Raw genomic sequence first — 22,158 nt, forward strand, 5'->3', positions numbered from 1 at the left:
TATTTGTGTAATTATCAACTGTGCATCGATATTTTCTGTTTATTTTCATATTTAACCGATAAATTTTTAAGTACATATTAGTTTCATTCGAAACAATATATCATATTTATTTTAATTGCAGAAGTTCTTCCTGATGCGCTTTTGACAGATTGTACAAAATGCAGCGAAACCCAGAAGAAGGGAAGTAAAAAAATAATACGTTACCTAATTGATAATAAACCAAACTGGTATAATGAATTGGAAGAAAAATACGACAAGGATGGAACATATAAGAAAAAATACGAAAAAGAAATTAGAACATAAGATGACACATTAAAATTGGATGGATCATTTATGGAAACTGCTATAAATTCACTTAACATAAATTAAGTTCATAAATTTATGATTACTTGACTAGATTTGGTTTTTAAAATAAAATATTAATGTAAATAAGTTCTTTGGATATATAAAACTTGAATTATCCTGCAACATTTTGCAATCTAAACTTATGTAGCTCAATATCCTTACATAATATCAGGTAATTTCTATTAATAAATAAGTGCGGTACTCAAACGGTTTGGTTGTTCCGTGGAAATGTTTTATGTCGTTGTGGAAATTTTACTGGAAATGAAACAAAATCTCTCAATTAAATCATACAAACGCAGATGCGTACAAATCTACTAGACCGATTAACGTACTTGATACTTTGACATATTAATATCGTATTATCTTGTTAATCAGCTACAACCATGGCTACAACTACATACCTACATTGAATTAAGATAATTGATATTTTTGATTATTTACTAAATCTGACGTAGACCGTGAAGCCGGTCATTTTCTATTACGTTAATAGAATCTAAAGTTTTGCGTTTATACTTTTTTTAAATTCGGCAGCAAGTTATTTATATTGTTTTCATAACTTACTTGCAGTATGTTTACGGCAAATTAGAGATTTACAACATTCTGGTTATGATTAAAGTGAATATATACAAGTCCAACAGCCATCAAGATGGACAAGAAAACCAAACTGTGTGTTTTAATAAATTAATATGTTAAAAATTATAGAAGTGTTTACTAATAAGTTGATGAATAGTCTTATTGGTTAATTTAGTAAATAGTTTAGTGTTTAGTGTATTATTAAGTAAGTGTGTATAAATTCACTCCACCGTTAAAACTGTTTGAATAAGTATGCATGTTTTTTCTAATATTTAAAATTCTTGCATATAGATTATCACATATTTTCAACATTTTTAAACTTTTCTAGCATTTAATTTTGGAATTGGATATTTAGTGTGGCTTTTGTATGTTGAGCTAGATCAACCAATTGCTGCTGCCAACGTGTTCTGTATCTGAAATTTATGAGAAAATCTGCAAGGTTTATGAAGTCCAATGAAGGACGTGATCAAGTGCACGATGGAGAACGATGTGGACGTCCGTTTTTGGTTACTGATTAATGGTTCATGTTATTGAAGAGGAACTGCAAAAGTAAAACCAACTAAAATTTTTGAGAAAATCTGGAAGGTTTACGGACAATGAGTATTCTTGCTGGGCAAATGTCATCATTACTAATCAAGGAATTGTAACTGAAAAATTGAAATTTCGAATTTGCCTGGAACGTGTTTGATCATCCTTCGCTCCTAACGACATCTCTTCATTCAGCTAAATTTTTTCTTACTCAACACTTCAACGATGATCACAGTTCAGAGCACAGACGACAACTTTCTATGAAGAAAGTATACAAATATTTGTATTAGTGTAAAAATGAGTACAGCAGTTGTAAATTTTGTTCAAAAAATATTTTTTAGTATACCAGCAAATAAGAAATAGTTTATGTCGAGCAGTTATCACTAATTATCATTAATAGAAACTAATGAAATGATAAATAGTTCAATTAATTAGTTTTCCTTAATAATGATACAAATTGAAATAAAAAAAATACCAATTATAATGGAAAAATTAAAATAACTGTTTACTTTATATGTTATTGTTAAAAGTCTATCGATTTAATTAATTGCAGGTTTTAAATATATTTCTATTATTTACTAATATATTTAAATGAGGTATGGACAATTACCAAACAGCAATAATAAAAAAAAGCATTTATTATAAGAGATAAATCTTTTCTTATGAATCCAGTATCAATATTAAAATAGAAATGAAATTTGCTTTTGTTAAACAAGCTTTTATTAGTTTCCTTTTGGCTCGTTACTGTTATTATATCCCACCACTTCTGTTGCGTTCGTTATCCGATCGTGTTAAGGCGTCAACCTCCAGATTCGCCGGTCGCGGGCTCAAATCATGCTCACGCTGTAAGCAAAATTTGCTTTTTCGGCAAATATTTTTTAGAAATTATCACTGCAAATTTTCTCTTCACATAGAAATAAATTTTACAACAGTCTGTTTTCTGTTGGAGATTTACTATGCCACTTGTATCATTGATTACGTTAAATTTTATTATGTATGTACCCTCTGTACAAAAAATTATTTTTGACAACAAATCGCACTAAAAAATGGAAAATAAAAAATACGCTGTCATAGCAAATGAAATTAAAAAGTGAAAAATAAATATAGTTTAGAAAAAAATGAAAAAATTCCATCTTAGAGCACATCAAACTAAAAAGCTAAAAATAATTTTTTGAACTAAACAATGATACTCGTATTTTTCATTCATTATTGTGTTTTTTTTTGTTTTTTGAAATGTGGACACAATTCTCCAAAATGACAGGGTATTGCGTAATGACGTAGATTGTTTTTTAGGTTTAAAAAACTTGCACCGAAGAACAAGAATAGCTTAAGAGTAACTGGAATATGAAGTTTTATCACACTTTTGTACTTCTCGTACTTAAAACTGTTAATCAAAATTGCTTGCTGTACAACTAGTCGGAAATTGACATAGTAGACCGAATTTTAAACAAAAATGTTCACAGCATTTTTTTTGAAAAATCAATTTTTTTCTAGTTATGCGCGATTGAAAATTTTTCATGGAAAAAACGTTCTTAATTTATTTCTCATGAATAACTTAAATACTTTTGGTTTTATCAGAAAAAGTGTGGGAACCAAAAATGAAGCTTATGAAGAGTTTGCCTTTTTTTAAATTTGGTTTAGTCATAATACAAACCGAGATATGATTTATAGAAGATCGAATATTTTTATCGAACGAAGTTTTTTCAAAATTCAACGTCGAGTAACCGAAAAACGCTCAGCTTTTCGAGGCAAAAGCTTTAAAACTAAAATTGGTAGACTCTCTGTCATAAAAACTAAGAAAGCTATGGTCGAAATAAAAGCGATTTATATATTTTTTCGTAGAAATAAACCTCAATTCCACCCTTAGCAATAGTACCCAAATTGCAATATAAATATAATCCAGTGATAATTTAAAGGAAAATTATATTTAAAGTCGAAAAATAATTCACAAAACGTTCGTATGTTTTGTCCGTTTTCTCAAATATTTTCCTTTTTTAATTATTTTTCCCACTTTTAAAATAAGTGAGATATGACTTACAAATCGTACCCTAACGTATGACTGATCTCATTTTCGAACCATTTAAACGTTGCCCTTTAAAAAATAGAGGGCTTAAGAAATTTAAAACGTATATAAATTTAAAGGTTGTAATATAACAAATTCCTGATAAACCAACGTTTTGAGCGATTAATTTGATTGAAAATTAACCGAGATATGGCCAAAAAACTAAATACACTAAAGCGAGCATGCGAAGCTCTCGCGCTACACACTTCGCCGTTGTTTGCATTTTAAGCGTCAGTCGGCGTTGTGCTTCAGCCACGTCAACATGTCCGCCATTATTGATGCTCCTGCCAAGTGTGATTCGTTTTCTACAAGCTGAAGGCTATGGTGTTGCAGAAATCCATTGGAGAATGAGTCGTGTGTATGGGGAAAACTTCGGGAGTGATGGTGTCGAAAGTTTAAAGATGGACGTAATGACGAAAAATCTGCAAATCGACTTTTTGGTTTTCGATACACTTTCCTTACTCGGTCTCTAACATAGAGGCATATCCCAGCCTCATCTGAGAATAGAACAGATCTGTGCAAAACGCAGACGTGCTTGCCGATGAGCTGGACTAATCGCAGGTGTTTTAGGTGTCAGATCATTTCCCTGCCGCATTCGTTTTACTGTTTGCACTTCAGGGAGCAGGTAGACAATTTTTAAGAGACGTAAAGTATAACATTGTATAAATCTTGTGAATAATTTTTTCTGTCATAAAGTAAATAAAAAATATTGAATTGAAAGGTGTCCATTTGAAATAAATAAATCATCAAAAAGAATAAATACGTCTATAAATATTTTTTTTTTAATTTTTTTCGAAATAAGAATTGAACTTTTGTGATACGTCATATTTGAACTGAACACAACTAAAAAGAGTCAATTGATAATAAGTAAGCTACCATAAAGTAATTAAGAAATATTTTTTTTCACATTAACCGGGGGTGCTTCATCACCCAAATTGGGTTGAAATATTATAAATATCATATTAAAGCACTAAACAACTTTTATTCAAACCTCAAAAGTATTTTTCTATCCATTAAATGCTTATAATTACAATTTTATTTGATTTTTTTACAATGAAGAGTAGTTTTCACCCCTAAGAGTAATGAGAACTTACCGGAATAAGGTAGATTCCGAAGATAAGGATAGATTAAGCTTAATTCCAAATTTTCGTGCAAATCGATGCAGGTTCATGAAAATCGGAAGTAATATCTCATTTTTAACTTGGTAGCCTGGACTAAACTCCAACCAGTTTTTACTTGAGGACTAAATTCTAGTTCCTATCCTAAATGACCACTTCCTTATAACTCGAAAGTAAATAATCCAATAGAGAGAGATCTGAGGTGTGATTAAATCGATATTTTAAATTTCGTGGTATAAATTTAGTTGAACAAAAATAATTAACAGATGCTGTACAGTAAATTTAATTGTTTTTGTTACCACATCTCTACAACACTTTGTGTTATACTTCATGGATTCTTAGTTGAATGATTATAAAGAGTATTCACTAATATGAGTGAGTTTTACTAGTTTTGTTTAGTAATCCTGATCACAAATCAAAACGTTACTTACTAAAACGTGCAAAATCAGAGTGAATACTTCAAAGAAATGTCGTCGTTTAAAATGATTGCCAAGATTTGTGATGGCCATGTCAGATTTGATATAGAAATGTCGTTTCCAACACTTGTCACTTTTTCAAAATATTTTATTTTCAAGAACACAGTTATCACAAACTTTTTGGATTTTGAATAGTACTTAAATAGATTTTACTACAACAAAGGTTACAATAAAGATCTTACTCACGGTTCCAAAACGTCTTGTGGCGTATCGTGTAAAAAAGAAAGCCGTTGAAAGAAACCAGTTTCCATTTTTGAGAAAAAAACTAGTATATCTAATTCAAAGATTTTATTGGAGTAAGATACAATTCTATAATTTGAAAAGTTATATAATCATCTATAGTTCAACTCCTTCTGCCTTAAGATCTTCTTTGTATTGATCCAATTTGGTATGATCTGGATCGAAAGCTTCTACAAGCTCATCAAACCATGGTCTTTTGTTTTTAATCAGATGGATACCTATCTTCTTTGCAGCCTCTATTTGTGCTTCGCTACATTTAGCACATTTAGTTTCCAGAGCTTCTTTGAGAACCTCTGTAAACATTTGAACATAAATTTCAATGAATATTTTAGAAGAAGAAAAATGAAGTGTCTAAATACGAAACCTTTATGTTTGAATTGCTTATATACTACAATTTCAAATCGGCTTGGAATACCATTGAAATGAACTTTTATTGAATTTTATAGAAATTTTTATAATAGTAAAACATGTTACTTACTTTTCAATTCTTCTCCATCTTTGGTACAAGGTTTAGTCCCTAGAAGGCAATCCACGTAACTTCTCAGTAATCTATCGTTGTTAATAATTTCGTCAATATTGATGTTATCATATTTTGTCGTATATTTTTCTTCAGTTTTCACCGAAACTACAACTACCGCAAATATTACACAAGTGAAAAATGTCAACTTCATTTTTTTAATTATTACTTATCACTATTTCCAACCAACTTATTCAGTATCATAAATTCTTCTGTATTTATACAGAATACTGTGTAACCCTACCATCAAATAATTGCCAAAAAAAACTGATTCAAGTATCTAAATTGACAAAAAAAAGATAATCACAAAATCTTCTTTCGTAACATCAATTTTTCTTGCATTACGATTATCATATCGACAATTATAATTGTAGTATACTTGAAAATTCGGGTTTATAAATGATTTTTAATTGACAATGATGCAAAGATTATTGTTGACGATATCACAATTACCATTTCTTAAAACACTGAAAAAAAATTATTACACACAGATGGAGGTTTATCCATTATGGTATTTTGAATTTTTTCACATTCAAACTCAGTCAAAAATTCAGTAACTCTTTTTGAATGAATATATTTTATATCAATAATAAATATACTTACTAAAAAGTAAGATTTGCTAACACAAGAAACTCCACAATGTCTAGAGCCGTTGAGGTGGAATATATTGCCGACAAGTCCAAATCAGCAAAGATTGAGCATAATTTAATTGCGTGGTTACTCCATTCGATTAGAACTACATGTTATCAAGTCTCAATTAGTTTATTCCAGATATGAGCTGGTCGTTGAGCTGGGCTCTGTAGTGCTCCTTATTTACACAAGTCGCTTCAACCTATTCGTTCTCGAAATATCCAAAGTTGCCTCCAGAGTAAACACCACAATTACAAATGAGTTCAAAGAATCTTTGTGTGACATACGCAACATTTCGTTCCTCCAGAAGTAATTATATCTATGCGTTATTGTTTCTTGTTATTGTTGGCAGCTGATGCACTGATTGCTCTTTAGAAGCGAATATCTTCAAGTCATTCACCAAAATTATCAGTAAAGATCGTCGGTCAATGATCAATTGCATAGCTTGTCCTTTGATAATGCGAAGTCTAATGAATATCCTTTTTTGGAAATATGGAATGCCAGTTTTTTACATACTTCCAATATTCTACTCAGAATTTTTCAACTTGTTATTTATGTTGTCGTTGATTTCTACCCTACTAGTTTTGTCACAGCTGTGATATTACCAAGATATAAATTTTAAAATCCAAGAGTGGAGGGAGCCTTTTTCTGTTAGCTCCTTTTAGGACTCAAGCTGCTTTTTCTTTCGCAGCTTAAACAGACTTAAATCTTGTTCTTTGCAATGCAAATTTGATTCGACACACGTTATTACCTTTTATAATAAGTTTGAGTCGTTTGGAATCGTATTTAAAGTGTCATTATAGATATTTTTGCGAGCTTCTTGTTCTTCAAATGTGAGAATTCTAAGCAACAGTTTTGCATACACTTTAAGTATCTTAATCGCACGAAGACTTACAAGATTACCAATTTTTCTTATATTTTTATCAGCTTTTGACATGAAAGGGCGATCGGACCGTGCATCTTCTTGAACACCTTCTAGGCCAATTTCAGATACTCAAACTACACAGAAACACGTGCACGCGACTGGTTTCCATAAACTATAAGTCTCAGTTGCAGTTTTTCCAAGTTTCACGTGAAATTTCACAACAATCTGCTCTATATAAACACTGGTTTGTTTACCTACTGGTTTGTTAGTCTCGTATTTATGCCAACTCTTTGTTAAAAATTGGTTATTTATTAAAATTCATCTGACCTAATAATGATGTGTTTTTTTTATGAATTTATTCATTTAATTTCAATACCAAACGGAACTAAATGAAGAAGCGGGTTTGTAAGTAATTCAGTTTATTAAACAAAATGATTTGAAAAGAATTAAAATGTAATTGTTCCGAAGATATTCATTTAGAGTTCAATCCCTTCAGCTTTGAGATCCTCTTTGTAGAACTCCAATTTGGATTGATTTGGATCAAAAGCTGCTACAAGCTCATCAAAAACCACGTCTTTTGTTCTGTATGTAGGTGTTTGCCAATTTTCTTTGCAGCTTCTTTTTGAATATCATTTAGAACATTTTGTATCCAACGCTTCTCTGAAAACAACAACAAAAGTTGTAAAATATGAATTTTCTAATGATTAAAACCACGATATCTCACGAATGGTGAGTCGTAAGAGAAAAAGTGACTGGACCATTTTTGTAGAAAATTGTATGATCTACAACTTTTGTCTGACCTACTTTCACGATAATACTTATTGTTTTCGAGAAAAATGGAGAAAACCTTAATTTTGTACTTTTGACATTGAATAAAATTTTTTGCAGAAGTAAGATCGAAGGGGACTTTTGACATTTCATTTATAATGATGTATTTAACGTCTCTGTCAATTTTCAGCTCTATGCGAATTTTGGCCAAGTCAAATGTCTATTTTGACTGGACTATATGGAAATCATTGTTACGGCAAGACGTATCAACTCTATTTTGGAAACGTTGTAACATTTTAATGTTACTTTTACTGGCAAAGAGCCTAAGTTCTTTGTAGTGAAGCAGTTTCTTGTATATGGACAATTTGGAGTTTTTTCCTGGAAGCTAGAGCATCTTTGGTGGACTTTTTAGCGAAGTCTACCGTCAAGTGTGATTTAATAGTTTTCATTGTTACTCAAGTAATTTGAGTATTATTCATTATTACTAAGATATTCTGGCTTCGTTTGTTCGTGAAGTTGTCATGAGTAGATTTGTTTTCGTTCTACTTGAAATGCCATTTATCAATCCAGATGTTAATCTGACCCAAGCGTCTTTGTAATTTCATTTATTCTTTCTTTTATATGAGGTAAGGGTCTAGTACAGTACTCTGAGGTTCCCCTGTTTCAATTTATGTTAAATCTTCGTGTTGTGGAAAAAAACTCATTATTATACCGAATTTTTACTCACTTTTCTTGGTATTCTCCTTCTTTAGTACATACAAGATTCAGTTCCCAAAAGACAATCCACGTATCCTCTCAGTAATCTATCGTTGTTAATAATTTCGTCAATATTGATGTTATCATATTTTGTTGTATATTTTTCTTCGGGTCTAGCCGAAACTACAACTACCATTTATACAACACAAACCAGAAGAGATGCTGCTGCTTTTTTGGAAATTTCGGTTAACACCAATTAATCAATTATGAGTGAAATTAATATTTGTTAATTTCGTGTATTTATACAATAATAAATTCGTAATTATTCGAGTTAAGTCAAAAAATAGAGGATATAAACTTCCGTAACATTTTTTGTGGCATTGATTACATCATCAACATATTATACTTGAAAGTCGGATCAATGGAAAATTTGATGGAAGAATATTTAATTGGAAACTATGTGAATATAACATAACGTTTAAGTATTTATCATAAATTTCAAAAATTTCTTTTTCTTCTTCTCCTAGATGTGAGCTTTATCCATATCATGTCTGTTTCTGGCATGCAGTTCCCGTTGCGTGAAAATCTATTGAATTTTTGTACGGGGAAGGTCAAAAAAGTACTTGTCTCAACAAAGAAAACACGGAAATTTTGGGAAGAAAATGTATATTTATTTTTCAACGTAATCTCTTATTATCTCCATATACTTTTCCCAGCGATGTTCAATACGTTCGATACCCATTTTATAATAAGAATCGTCAAGCCCCACAAAGTAGCCACTAACTACTTTGAAACAGCCTTTAGAAACAACAACAAAAACAAACCAACAATGTTAAAATGTGGTTCGTCGCTTTAGATGATTTTGCTCGAAAAATCAGCATTAATTTGTTGATGGTCAATAGTACATTCAGTAAACTCTTTTGGATTTGCATGGTCATGAGGATTCAGTTGTGTTAATTTAGTTTTGTAAGCATGAAGACTCAGATGATTAGTGAGTATAACGCTGTAAAGAGCTTCTTGAAATTTGCAATTCTTGTCCACTATGCCGAATTAAGGTTCCTGGGCTCTCACCGACACTATCACGCACTGCTTCGATATTGGCATTAGAACGATTTGTTTGTCGACTACCAGTGTGCCCATCATTTCCAATGGATTTTTTTCCCGTAATTTTTTAATTAATATCTTCACTTGGTGGGTTGCAAGGAGCGCACGTGCATTGAGCACACAGGCACATGTAGAAAGCATTTCGTGCATCTACCTGTGTCGAATCCGAAAGATCGTTCGACGAGCGCACAAGAAAATTTGATCTGCCGAAGTGATCCTAGAGGTTGACAAACGTACCATCTTTTGAATAATTATTATCATGAAGACAAAACGAGCCTCTAAAATTTTCCAAAATGGGAAATGTTCAATATTATATGAAATATTGAACAAAAATTGATAGAAAAAATTATTTTTTCTAAGAATGAGTGCATTAGGTTCAAAATAATTGGAACATGAGTATTTTGAATCTTCTACAAAATCGTCTTTTAATTTAAGATTGTTTAGGTTAGGTTAGGTAAGGTTAAGTTAGGTTATGTTTGGTTAGGTTAGGTGAGGTTAGTTTAGAAGACTATGGCTATAATAGCATTGATGAGAAAGTATTAACTCTTTGTTACTCTGTTGTTAACTCTTTTATAATTTTTCCTCTTTTATTTACGGTAATAAACATTTCAAACTAAATACAGATACCGTCTTTATACCTGCAAATGTGCGCCCGATTGTTGAACTACTATTCTGACCATATTTTCTTTGAAATCGAATTGCGGCCACCAAGAAAATGTTCGACCGTTGAGCCTTTTTTTCAAGTACACATACAGAAAATAATCTAAGGGAGCTAATAGGATGCACAAGGTAGCAATTCAAACTATAATTCAATAATTTTGGCCATTGCAATAGCGGAAGCTGGTGCATTGTCTTCTTAGCCAAATGCGCTCGTTTTTGCTTGATTTCTTTGTTCAAACATTGCAATAACTCCGCCGGTGATAGTTTTTTCTTTTTCAATATAGTTAATGAAAATTACCGAAAAACCAACGCCATGACCTTGCTAACAGATGGAACGGTCTTTGCCTTCTTTGGAACCGGTTTCCATTCCCTTTCATTCCATGAAATTTGAGATAATTTTTCGCTTTTGATGGAAATACATGATGCAAAAGAAAACAAAGCTAATAATATCTACTCATTACTCAACTCAGTTTTTTAATAAATCAAATATTTAAAGTTCTTATTGAAACTGGATTGTTATATATTTAGAGGATAAAAACGATGATAAAATCAATATCATTGTCTGGATCTGAATTTTTATAGACAGTTAAATATTATTGATTAAATCCATTATAATTTCATATAAGAGTTTCTTCGTTCAATGATTTAAATATAACAAAAATGGTTGGCGGCCGCTTGATTGGGTTGTCGCCTTGCAGTCAAATGGTCGCGGGTTAAAATCTGACTTAGAAATGTGCATTTTTGTATACATTTTAGTCATTCAATTAGAGGATAATGGAGTGAATTAACTTTATTTCACAAATTTCCGATATTTTGTAAAATAAATCATTTATATGAGCATTCAGAAAATGCGTTTTGTTTCTCAACTTTCTCGTTTTATTTATCTGATTATACAATTGAGAATGGATGATAAATTCTTCCAATCAATGTAATATTGGTGAGTTATTCCATTTATTTGTGATTCATTTGGATCCATGGATGACTTCTTACTGAATCCATACTTTTTCTTTCTATTTTACCTATTTTTACCTGTCTTTCAAAATTATTATGAGAATTTTATAGATTTATTTTCTTCTAATTTTTCTTTGGATGTCTGTTTCAATTTTTCACTCCTATTTTTACTGCATTAGTTGATTATACTTTATGGTTTATACTTATTTTGTATTACCTTGATTATTCATTTGAATTTTCTTCCTATCTATCTCATCTCTTTTTTCTTTCATTTCATTCTCCTCACTATTTTTTTCTTAATTCATTGTATATTTCAAAGCCTCACTGAGTCGTTGCTTCCATCAATTGAAATCAGGTTTGTTTTTTATGTTGTAACTCATGTTTTACATTCTTCATCAAAGTATTTTCCTTTTGTATTGTCTTTTTGACTTGGCGTTTTATCTGCTAGTTTTTCTTCCGCTCTCCCAATTCTATTTTAAATTTCAGACAGGCTATTTGAACGGAAAGATTTCAGAGATAAGGACAGCAAAGACACATCAAACTAAAAACGATGAGAAGTACAAGTAAACCACGATTAGATTGAACAAAAAGAGCGTACAAGAAGCTGAAAAAGAAAAAGAAATAATATCATTTAGTCCTAGTATAATAAGTTTATAATTGATGTATTCAAGACTAATAAAAAAATGTTACGGAAGCGTATATCCTTTTTTGCAACTTACATAAATAATTATTCATTAATTGATTATATCTTATGGAATGGTGGGGTAGTTTATTGTATAAATACGCGGGACTTCACAAAAAAGTATATTCACTTAGCTGATTAACTAGTGTAAACTGAAATTTCCGAAAATGAAATTATCTCTTGTCGTTTGTGTGGTATTGGCGGTAGTTGTAGTTTCGGCTAGAGCCGAAGAAAAATATACGACAAAATATGATAACATCAATATTGACGAAATTATTAACAACGATAGATTACTGAGAGGATACGTGGATTGTCTTTTGGGAACTAAATCTTGTACTAAAGAAGGAGAAGAGCTGAAAAGTAAGTAACAGAATTCAGTATTACGATGACTAGTTTGTAAACACCTTGAGTTTATATGCGTAAGCTCAATAAATATTTGCCGCATTGCTCTAAAATAGTGTGCTAAAAATTCAAACTACAAAATAACCCCATTTACTAACGTTGAGTCCCCACTTATATTTATGGAATTGAGATTTTAATTTTGATCGTTTTTTATAGAGGTTTTCACAGATGCATTGGATACTAAATGTGCCAAATGTAATGACAAGCAAAAAGAAGCCGCGAAGAAAATAGGTAAACACCTCATACAAAACAAAAGATCGTGGTTTGATGAGCTTGTAGCAGCTTTTGATCCAGAGCACACCAAACTGGAGTTCTACAAAGAAGATCTTGAAGCTGAAGGAATCAAACTTTAAATGGATAAATGAATACCTGGGTTTTTATTACATTATAATTTCAGTCAACTTGTTTGGTTTAATAAATTTGATCATTTACATGTAATTTACTTTATTTCTAAAATTTCCATGATGAGAACCATACAAAAAAAAATTATTGTACTTTTCACGGTCAATTCGCGAAGGGTAAATAGGGAGGAGGACGCTAGCTATAGGATTTTACACAGTTAGTGGAAGGTTTCGAAAAAAGGCTACCAGGGCAACACTGCCTTCGCTAATGTCTGGTAAAAGATGAAAAGTGACTTTCAATACACAAAATTTTCAAGCTATTGACTTTAAACATCCCAACGCTGAGAAAAAAGACACGTACCACAATAATTTCGCTTTATACATACAGAAAAACGCTGCGAGATCCGCAAAGAAGTTGTTTATTTGCGAATGGGTTAACTTGTCTCTACTCGGAATCAAGTAAAACCCTTTATAAAAATATTCTCCTTATCCTCTGGTCTACCTATTTAGTTTCAAAATAGCAATTTTCGCGTTAAAATACAACAAATAGTTAACACATTTGCAGACGCGAAACAATCCCGTTTAAAAATTCCAGCATAAGCTTAACGGAGGAAAAAAAATCCTGTATCAGGGTCAAATCATCCAAATCTCACATTAAACAATCCTAAATTGATGAGAAACTCAAACCAAATAACTCTTATTTTGCTGGACGATGTTTATACATAGTACCTGTTAAATTTATGTTAAATTTACCAGGTGCGAAACGCTTGGAACAGCAATAAAAACGTCGGTAGATAGTAATTAACAATCATTTATCATTGTAGACTTATATGATCTACCCAGGTTGAGGGTTTATTGCTTCTGGACTTTCTGAGGTATGGTTAAAAAACTGTATAGCAACGTATAGAAAAACTGCGTTACGACTTATTACCAGCATGTTTACCTGATCTGATTCGCTTCGATTATTTTCTGTTACTAAACTGGAAGAAATTACCTGGTGGAAAGTGATTTCGGATAAATAAAAGTTGACGAGAGAAAAAAACGTGTATTTTTTAGATTGTCACGATTGTTTTTACAGAAGAATAACTTCGATCAAAACAATCTTTCTAATCCTACTACAAGCCATTAAATCATGTAGATGAAAAAAGAAAGGAAAAATCCTTAAATTGTTTTCGTTCTATTATATCATAAACAATTATTAAAGTTGTTCTAGAGTCTAGACTTTAAATGATCATGGAACAAAGGTTGAGAGATCGCTTACAATTGATAATGATTATAATTTTTATAATGAACCATCCTAGAAACCGATTAAGCTTATTCAATACTAGTAATCTTTTCAAAAAAGCCGCGAATGAATAGACTTGGTAGTTTTTTCTATTAATATTTCAATTCGATTCCAATTTTTCGAAAGCACTTGACGAAATATATTGATATATCTTGGCATTATAAAACAATTGTAAAAACATATTAAAACGCGAAAAATATAATTTATTCCTTTAAAAATAATCAAAAAAAAATTGAGAACCATGTTGATTTGAAAGACATAACAATCATATAAATATCCATAACAAAACTAAGTTGGAATTTCTGGAACCGTTGGCGATATTCATGCCGAACACACTGTTTACACCACCACTACACCAACACTTATAATGACACTGTCTGACGCGCGTTTCGATAACCAAGTTATCGTCTTCAGAGACTGAAAGTAAGCAGTTTACTTTCAGTGTCCAAAATAAAAATTATAAGCATTTGTTAGATAACTAGAAACTTATTATTGTAGAAAATACTTAGAGTAAAGTGCAAAGAATTAATATCATAACTAATAAGTATAAAAAAATACCAATTTTTAGGAAAACGAGACTTACAACTAAAAGAGATTTGTGACAGAGTACTGTCCTTTTGAAAATACATTTTTTTTGATAAATATAGAAAATAGTTTGCAAAAAATATATTTAAAAAGCGTAACTTCTTTCACTTCCAAAAAATATGGCTTGGTCACATTTCCTTGTACACACTTTACTTGTTTAAAATAAAATGCAGTACAAAGTGGAGCTTTGTCAGTATCACACAAAAGTGAACTAATTTGGAATCCTACTTCTAATCACTTCTATAATTGAATGGCTCTGGAACCATAGGTTCCTTCTTTATTAGAGGAATAACATTTGCTGATCAAACCCTCAGAAGGTTGTTTCTTTTTTTGTCTGGTATTGACCGAAGTATTTGAGGCTATACAGCTAGTTTTGGTTTTTTTACAACGCATGATTTCAATGTTTAACCACGACACTCTATTGCCATTATATTCCTTATTTCTGTTTTTCATGAAAATTTTAAAAACTTTTAATTAATTTCACGCGGAGCACTGGCAGAATGCCATGATGCACCTATGGAAAAAGTTCTGCGACAGGTTACATCTGCTACAAAACAATCATATATTTCCATGCCAAGTCGACTTGGTCAAGTTTTACGACTTACGTAGAGATTATGGGCAAGTTTATTTTGGCAACATGAGGTAATATTTTTGATATTAATGATTCGACAATATTAACTCCAAATAGCTGATTTATGACTTGATCAGTTTCGATTGTAAACCCACAAAATATTAGTTTTAATTCGTTTTCAAACTTCAATTGCAGACATTTGTTACAAAGTTACAAAGTGTAGCAAGGTTTTTGACCTCAACCTGAAGGTGTTAGTACTCATCAATATATTTTGTTAAATATATTGGCGCATGAGTGAGACATTGTGAAATTTTTACGAAAATTGAGTATTGAGTTGAAATTCTGAAAAAAATCGTCGTAAATTGTAATTATCTATTAAAAATACTAAAACACAATTTCTAATTGAACTGTATACTGTCGAACATGTTACTCAGATAAGAAAAAAAATAAAATGTAGAAAAAATTCGTCGGTCAGTCTAAAACTTATCATATAAAAACAAAAAAACCGTGAGCAGCAGTGCTCCATCACGAAAGTCGAATGAAGAATTTAACTAATACACAAACAAAACTTTCCATAAAATTACAACAGTTACAACGATCAAAATGATTTCGAGCGTTTTGTGCTAGAAGAACTGAAGAAGAAAACTTTGAACTTGAGAAAGACAATTCTTCAACATCACCCCTACTTGCATGCGAAGTTCGAACCCTCTAGTTAAACTTTTTCTGGCCAAAAAATGAGAAAATATAACAAAAATGACCATAAAATGGAGAGGGGTGGAGATGGAAAGTTTCGACCTTAGACAGGAAATCATCTCGCAACTAATTGAACCTACATGTGAAATTTCATTTTTCAGTCGCTTTTCGTTTGACCTGCAGAGGTGAGCAAAGGTCAAAAACCCCTCGAAATATCCACTACAACTACAGACATTCGAAAAACCATCATAATTGTGTTCAGGAGGTCTCAAAACATGGGGAAAATGATGTGCCCCCCCCCCAAAATTCGACTAAAAAACGACGAGTTGATAATTTATTTTTTGGAAAAATACTTTTTTCTGATCAAGATGGTTTCACACGAGGCGGTTTTATTAATTTCCATATAAATAAAAAATCAACATCGATTTTGTGTTAGAGTGTGAAGAGAAATAGTGGGTAATAATTTAGTAGGTCCCACTTTTGTTATGTGATATTCCTCTAAATGAAATGTAACTTATGCATGATAGGGCGCCTTCCCAATTCCTAAACGATGTGGAAAAAAATATCTTAATAACATTTTTCCTAATAGGTGGATCGATCGGGGAGGTTCATTCACATGGCCACCACGTTCCCGTGAATCAAATACAATTGATTCATCAACGAAATGATCGATATAATGAACTTTCATTGTGACACTATAACGTAGAATCTTGGAATGCTCCTCCAAATTCAAAGAAATTTCTTCCGTAGACTCCGAAAGTGCAAGGTGCTCATTTCGAACATTCATTATAGTTTTTGTTGTTTTTATTTGATTGCTGTAGGCTAACCAACAAAATTTTTCTACATTTCAATTTTTTCCTTATGTAAGTAACACGATGTTCGACAGTATGCGTTTCAATTAGAAGTGTTCGATTAAGTTTTAATACCTCTTATAAGTATTTTCAATAAATAATTACAATTTATGATAATTTTCATCAGAATGTGTCTTTTTTGGCGAACGGTTTCCTTGGCAAGTACAACGATCTAAAAATCTACATATTTCCTAAATCATAAATTTTATCGAGTTAACTAAAGAGTATCTTTTTGTTAAAAAATCGATCTTAAGATTGTACAGGTTGTCCCTGTACAAGTACAATTATTTATTTCGAAAATTCATAATGTTCGAATGTATAATTTAGAAAATATACTTAAATATTATAAGTTCTGATTTCGCAACTTTAAACGCCTATAACTCAGAAACGAGGGGTCATAAGAGAGAATTTTTATTCTCAATGTTCGATAATAACTTTGGATAGTATGAGAAATAGTAAAAAAATATAGCAGGTACCTGAACGTAGGAAATGAAAAAGTTTTGCAGGAATAAAAAAGTAACCTTTATGTCCTCGGCTAATATATTCTGAAAAATTCCACTAGGATCGTTTCTAAATAGAATTGTTGTTTTAATGTATACACTAAAAAAACTTATTGCGTCACTGTCCCCCCAATTCTTAATAAACAAAATTAACGATCGTAAATAATGATAAAATACCATGAATCATTTCATAAAAAGAATGAATTATAATTATAAATCTAATAACGTACATAACCAAAGTTCAACTTTTTTATATATATTCTTTTTCGAATATAAATAAAGGTGCGAAATTTAGTTAGTCAGCAGTTGTATTTGCAAAGTTGTATCAATAGCAATAAAATGAAATTAGCAATTGTAGTTTGTGTTGCACTAGTAATAGTAGCAGTTTCTGCAGCACCGTCTGATGAAAAATATACCTCAAAATACGATAATGTCAATTTAGATGATATTATTAAAAGTGATAGATTGTTAAGAAATTATATCGATTGTCTTCTGGGAACCAAGAAATGTACCAAAGATGCTGAAGAATTGAAAGGTAAGAAAAACAGCATAGATATTATAAAATGTAGATTATAATTTTGCCTTCCTTAAATAATTCCTTTAATATTGATAGTACTTCAAAATTTATTATTATCTGTATACTTTTCGACTGTAGCTCATGCTATATATTTCGAAAATTCTTCCTATAAAGGCATTCACGTTTCTCTCGTGTCATTTTGATTTCTATCTTTCATCCTAATTATCAATTTTTATCATTCGTTATCTTATTTATTCGTGAATGATTGTATCGGGGTTTTCACTATAAATTCAACCCCTTTAATTGTGTTATTATTAATAAAATAACCTTATTGCCCCGGTTGGTAACTCTGTATTAAATTGGACAAGACCAGTTTTTGAAAGAAGTGGAAAAATATGGAAAAATAAGAAAATTGCAAAAAACTTTCATCCTAATTATCAATTTTTATCATTCGTTATCTTATTTATTCGTGAATGATTGTATCGGGGTTTTCACTATAAATTCAACCCCTTTAATTGTGTTATTATTAATAAAATAACCTTATTGCCCCGGTTGGTAACTCTGTATTAAATTGGACAAGACCAGTTTTTGAAAGAAGTGGAAAAATATGGAAAAATAAGAAAATTGCAAAAAACTTTCATCCTAATTATCAATTTTTATCATTCGTTATCTTATTTATTCGTGAATGATTGTATCGGGGTTTTCACTATAAATTCAACCCCTTTAATTGTGTTATTATTAATAAAATAACCTTATTGCCCCGGTTGGTAACTCTGTATTAAATTGGACAAGACCAGTTTTTGAAAGAAGTGGAAAAATAAGAAAATTGCAAAAAACTTATACAGAATTGATGTTCAGAATGTAAAGAATTGGATTGAAGTGAAAAATTCTTTATTTCTTTCTTGGATAGCCAGAATAAATTTAAAAAAAAACTTTTTCAAAATGAATCTTTATTTTTATTGTGTTTACATCTGTCTGACCAAAGTCTCGATCAGTGTTACCAACATAACCTCTCAAGATTCCTTTTCTAGAGCGCGAAATTCAATTTAAAATATAAAAATGCTTACACAAGGAACGTCGATTCATAATAACAAAAAACAAACAGAGACATAGATAAGGAAGTACGGTTGTACGAGATAGACAGTATCAGCTGAAAAATTCCTGGAAATGACCAAATAATCAAATTTTGTTCTTATATTATTAACAATTTTTCAATATTGAAGTAGACCGAGATCTTCAGGACATTCGTGGCCATACTATTTGATTGCCTTGAAATAGCCAATACAAAAATCAAATTTGGAATTTCTAAAGACCTTGTGCGATTGTTCTGTTGATAGACTTTCTTCCAGATTTTTTAAATTGACAATTCGTGCTTTCGAATTTTGTTTTCTCAAGTTTTTCGCCTTTAATACTTTTGCTGTGGAAGACGTTATGAAATAAGGATCTTCCCGCTCTTTGTACATACGACAATATTATGAACGTCTTTTTTAGCCTTCTCTTTTTTGTTTTGAAATTTCGTGGAGACTCCTACACGATTGTAATTATTTGAAAATAGATATTACTCAGAAAGACAACGTCATATACATTCTCCTTATGTGATATAGTTACCAAAACATTTATGTTTTATATCCGAGCTAATTTTGCGTTCTGTTTGATGAAGCCTTAAGATCAGATCAGCTATAACTCTACCCGAAAATAATTGATAACCTTTGAGTAATGAAGGATCACCCAGACGATATTATTTCGGAACAATTATACGGAATCACTTGAAAACAACATTTTGTAAAGTACATTAATGAAATATTGAGTTTTGGAACACTGAAAAAAAGCTGTTTAACTTCAACAAGAGCAGTAGTAAGATACTGTCTTTAGAAATGGTCATACAAGTCTAAAAAACGATCCACGTCTAAAAACATAGCAATTATATAAGAAATGATTGTATAAGTTCATCCTTCAAACGAGAGATATTTAGTAGAAGCCTTATACATCTCATGTGATAAAGAGAAAAAATTTTCGGTTGCAAAAAAACTGTACAAAACCCTGGATCAAAATCACACTCGTATGCAACTTTTCCAACTTCATTTGGAGCATTTTAGATTAGATAAAAAAAGATTTGGTGTATCGTGCATTAGACTTAAATCTACACAACCCGAAATTTTGGCCTCACAGTGGATTATGGTCTGTAAGAGCAAGATTGGATTTGGGGTGTCGTGTACACTGCGACCCAAAGGATCTATTGTGTCCTGAAAGATCCCCAGAATGAAATTCTTATAATAAATTTGATTGCTTTATAAAGTCTCTTTTCAATTATAAAATTATGGTTTTTGTTATAAAACAACAAAGCTTATTGAACAACTAGTGTCCAATTACAATTATATTAGTTTTTTAACGGGGCTGGTGTCGTATATTCATCATAATGTTACTGAATGATATCTTCATTCATCAAGTTTTAAAACATTTCGCATTAATCAATAGTTTTATTGGACGTTGCATAAAGTACAATCAAAATGACCTTCTCCTATTATTAACAATATTTTTAATGTTCACTAATTACTTGCCACTCAGTCCAAAGGTAATAAATAGATGTCACCGTAATTATCTTTCATGAAAATACTAAACAACTCAAATACATGTAAGTACAAGTAATATAATGTGTTTTTCTGGAACTTGAAATTTTAATTTTCATTTGAAATTATTAATTTGTGTTAATGACAATGAATTAAGAAAAATATAAATAAGGAACTGTTTAAAATGATATCTGTTGCGAGGATTATGAAAAATAACGACAGGTCATAAATTAAACCCTTGAGAGAGTCACTTTGTGTTGTCTTTTACGCTTTTCAAAATGGTTCAGCACAAAATAAACAGCAGATAATTAAATATGACCTCGCACATTATTATTGATCTCGTATAATACTTTTCAAACCCCATCGTACATTTTTGTACAATTTATCTAGAAGCATAAATCATCGTTCAAAGGATAAAATAAGCAAACAGGATTTTATTTTTATTTTTCCATAATGCAACTAGAAGATACTTCCAAAGAAATATGATCGTTTTTTGTACATTCAAGCATTGAAATATTTTATAAATTGATAAATTCATACGATTTAGAATACAATATTCAGAATAATAATGATCAAACCTCGTATTTATGTCAAGTGTCATTTTAAATATTATCTTTTGAATCGCAAGAATTTATACAAGTAAGGTATTGAATAACGAAAATTTCTTTCTTTCAGGAGTTTTACCAGACGCATTGAAAACCAAATGTGCTAAATGTACTGATGCTCAGAAGGAAGGCGCTAAAAAGATTTTACGACACTTGTTGAAAAATAAACGAGATTGGTTCAACGAACTCGAAGCTCATTACGATCCTGACCATGTTTATATCAAGAGCTACGAAAAAGAACTCAAGGAAGAAGGAATAGAGGTGTAAATTCAAGATTCGCATTGTTACTTTCGTTGATTAAACCAGTTTTGTTTGTTTTTTAAATTATTATGTAGGTATCAGTTTACCAAAATAAAAAACAGCATGCAGTAAAAGATTTATCGTTTTATTTATATAATCATATATTATTACATCACTCAATAAGTCGTCTGACTGACACATAGATGGTGCTGCCAATGTCAAATTTATATGACGTTTATGAAGTACCACCTGTCAAAAAACTATGTATAAAATTTCATGACATTTTGATTAGTTAATAACAAGTGGCAGCCATTTAAGTGAAGCTACTTTTGTTATTTTCAAAACAATGGATTCAAAACATATTCGTTTGTTAATTTAGCGTTGCTTCTTGATGAAAGAAAATACTGTACAAACTCAGCAATAGCTTCAGAAGTCTTATCCAGATTCTGCTACATCGAAAAAGACCTTTTGTTATTGGTTATTTGTTCTGGCTGTCCGATTGAGGTGGTTACTCGACAAAATTGAAATTGCGTGAGATAGCCGAGGCCGGAAAGATAACAGAAGGCAGTGCATTTTAAATTATGCATGGTTTACTCACAATCGATCAAAAACACGTAATAAATCAGATTTTTGCGTCAATATGTGACAACGGATGAAACGTGGATCCATCACTTCATTCCAGAATCAAAACGATCCTCATCTGTAACCGTTGCAACCACGTCCGAAGCGTCCAAAGGCACAACAATCAGCAAGGAAGGTCATATCTTTAGTATTTCGGGATTCGCA

At 31.0% G+C, this 22,158-nt stretch overlaps 3 protein-coding genes across 3 annotated transcripts in view; 2 read left to right on the top strand and 1 right to left on the bottom strand.

The window, feature by feature from the left end:
* LOC130446838 (uncharacterized) overlaps positions 1-21,506 on the top strand; it is a 28,603-nt gene extending 7,097 nt beyond the window's left edge. The window contains exons 2-6 of the mRNA XM_056783325.1: positions 122-294; positions 12,362-12,575; positions 12,774-12,892; positions 17,726-17,978; positions 21,203-21,506. Of these exons, the coding sequence (XP_056639303.1) occupies positions 122-294; positions 12,362-12,575; positions 12,774-12,892; positions 17,726-17,978; positions 21,203-21,399 (956 nt within the window). The 3' untranslated portion in view covers positions 21,400-21,506. The remainder of the gene's footprint in view (positions 1-121; positions 295-12,361; positions 12,576-12,773; positions 12,893-17,725; positions 17,979-21,202) is intronic.
* LOC130446781 (ejaculatory bulb-specific protein 3-like) lies at positions 5,439-6,110 on the bottom strand. The gene is made up of 2 exons (XM_056783239.1): positions 5,821-6,110; positions 5,439-5,635 (listed from the first exon to the last, which is right to left on the bottom strand). The coding sequence occupies exons 1-2, from the start codon at positions 6,011-6,013 to the stop codon at positions 5,439-5,441; spliced, it is 390 nt and encodes a 129-aa protein (XP_056639217.1). The 5' UTR covers positions 6,014-6,110.
* On the top strand, positions 12,364-13,042 carry LOC130446777 (ejaculatory bulb-specific protein 3-like). The gene is made up of 2 exons (XM_056783234.1): positions 12,364-12,575; positions 12,774-13,042. The coding sequence occupies exons 1-2, from the start codon at positions 12,383-12,385 to the stop codon at positions 12,968-12,970; spliced, it is 390 nt and encodes a 129-aa protein (XP_056639212.1). The 5' UTR covers positions 12,364-12,382; the 3' UTR covers positions 12,971-13,042.
* Positions 21,507-22,158: the final 652 nt, after the last annotated feature.

The sequence above is a fragment of the Diorhabda sublineata genome, chromosome 7 (assembly GCF_026230105.1).
Source record: "Diorhabda sublineata isolate icDioSubl1.1 chromosome 7, icDioSubl1.1, whole genome shotgun sequence".
In the NCBI taxonomy this organism is placed as follows: Eukaryota; Metazoa; Arthropoda; class Insecta; order Coleoptera; family Chrysomelidae; genus Diorhabda; species Diorhabda sublineata.

Bases quoted from the DNA above. Each gene is read 5' to 3' on its own strand.
- LOC130446777 (XM_056783234.1), top strand. From the start codon at position 12,383: ATGAAATTATCTCTTGTCGTTTGTGTGGTATTGGCGGTAGTTGTAGTT. The intron at 12,576-12,773 runs GTAAGTAACAGA...CGTTTTTTATAG, and splicing joins AGAAGGAGAAGAGCTGAAAA to AGGTTTTCACAGATGCATTG.
- LOC130446781 (XM_056783239.1), bottom strand. From the start codon at position 6,013: ATGAAGTTGACATTTTTCACTTGTGTAATATTTGCGGTAGTTGTAGTT. The intron at 5,636-5,820 runs GTAAGTAACATG...AAATGTTTACAG, and splicing joins AGATGGAGAAGAATTGAAAA to AGGTTCTCAAAGAAGCTCTG.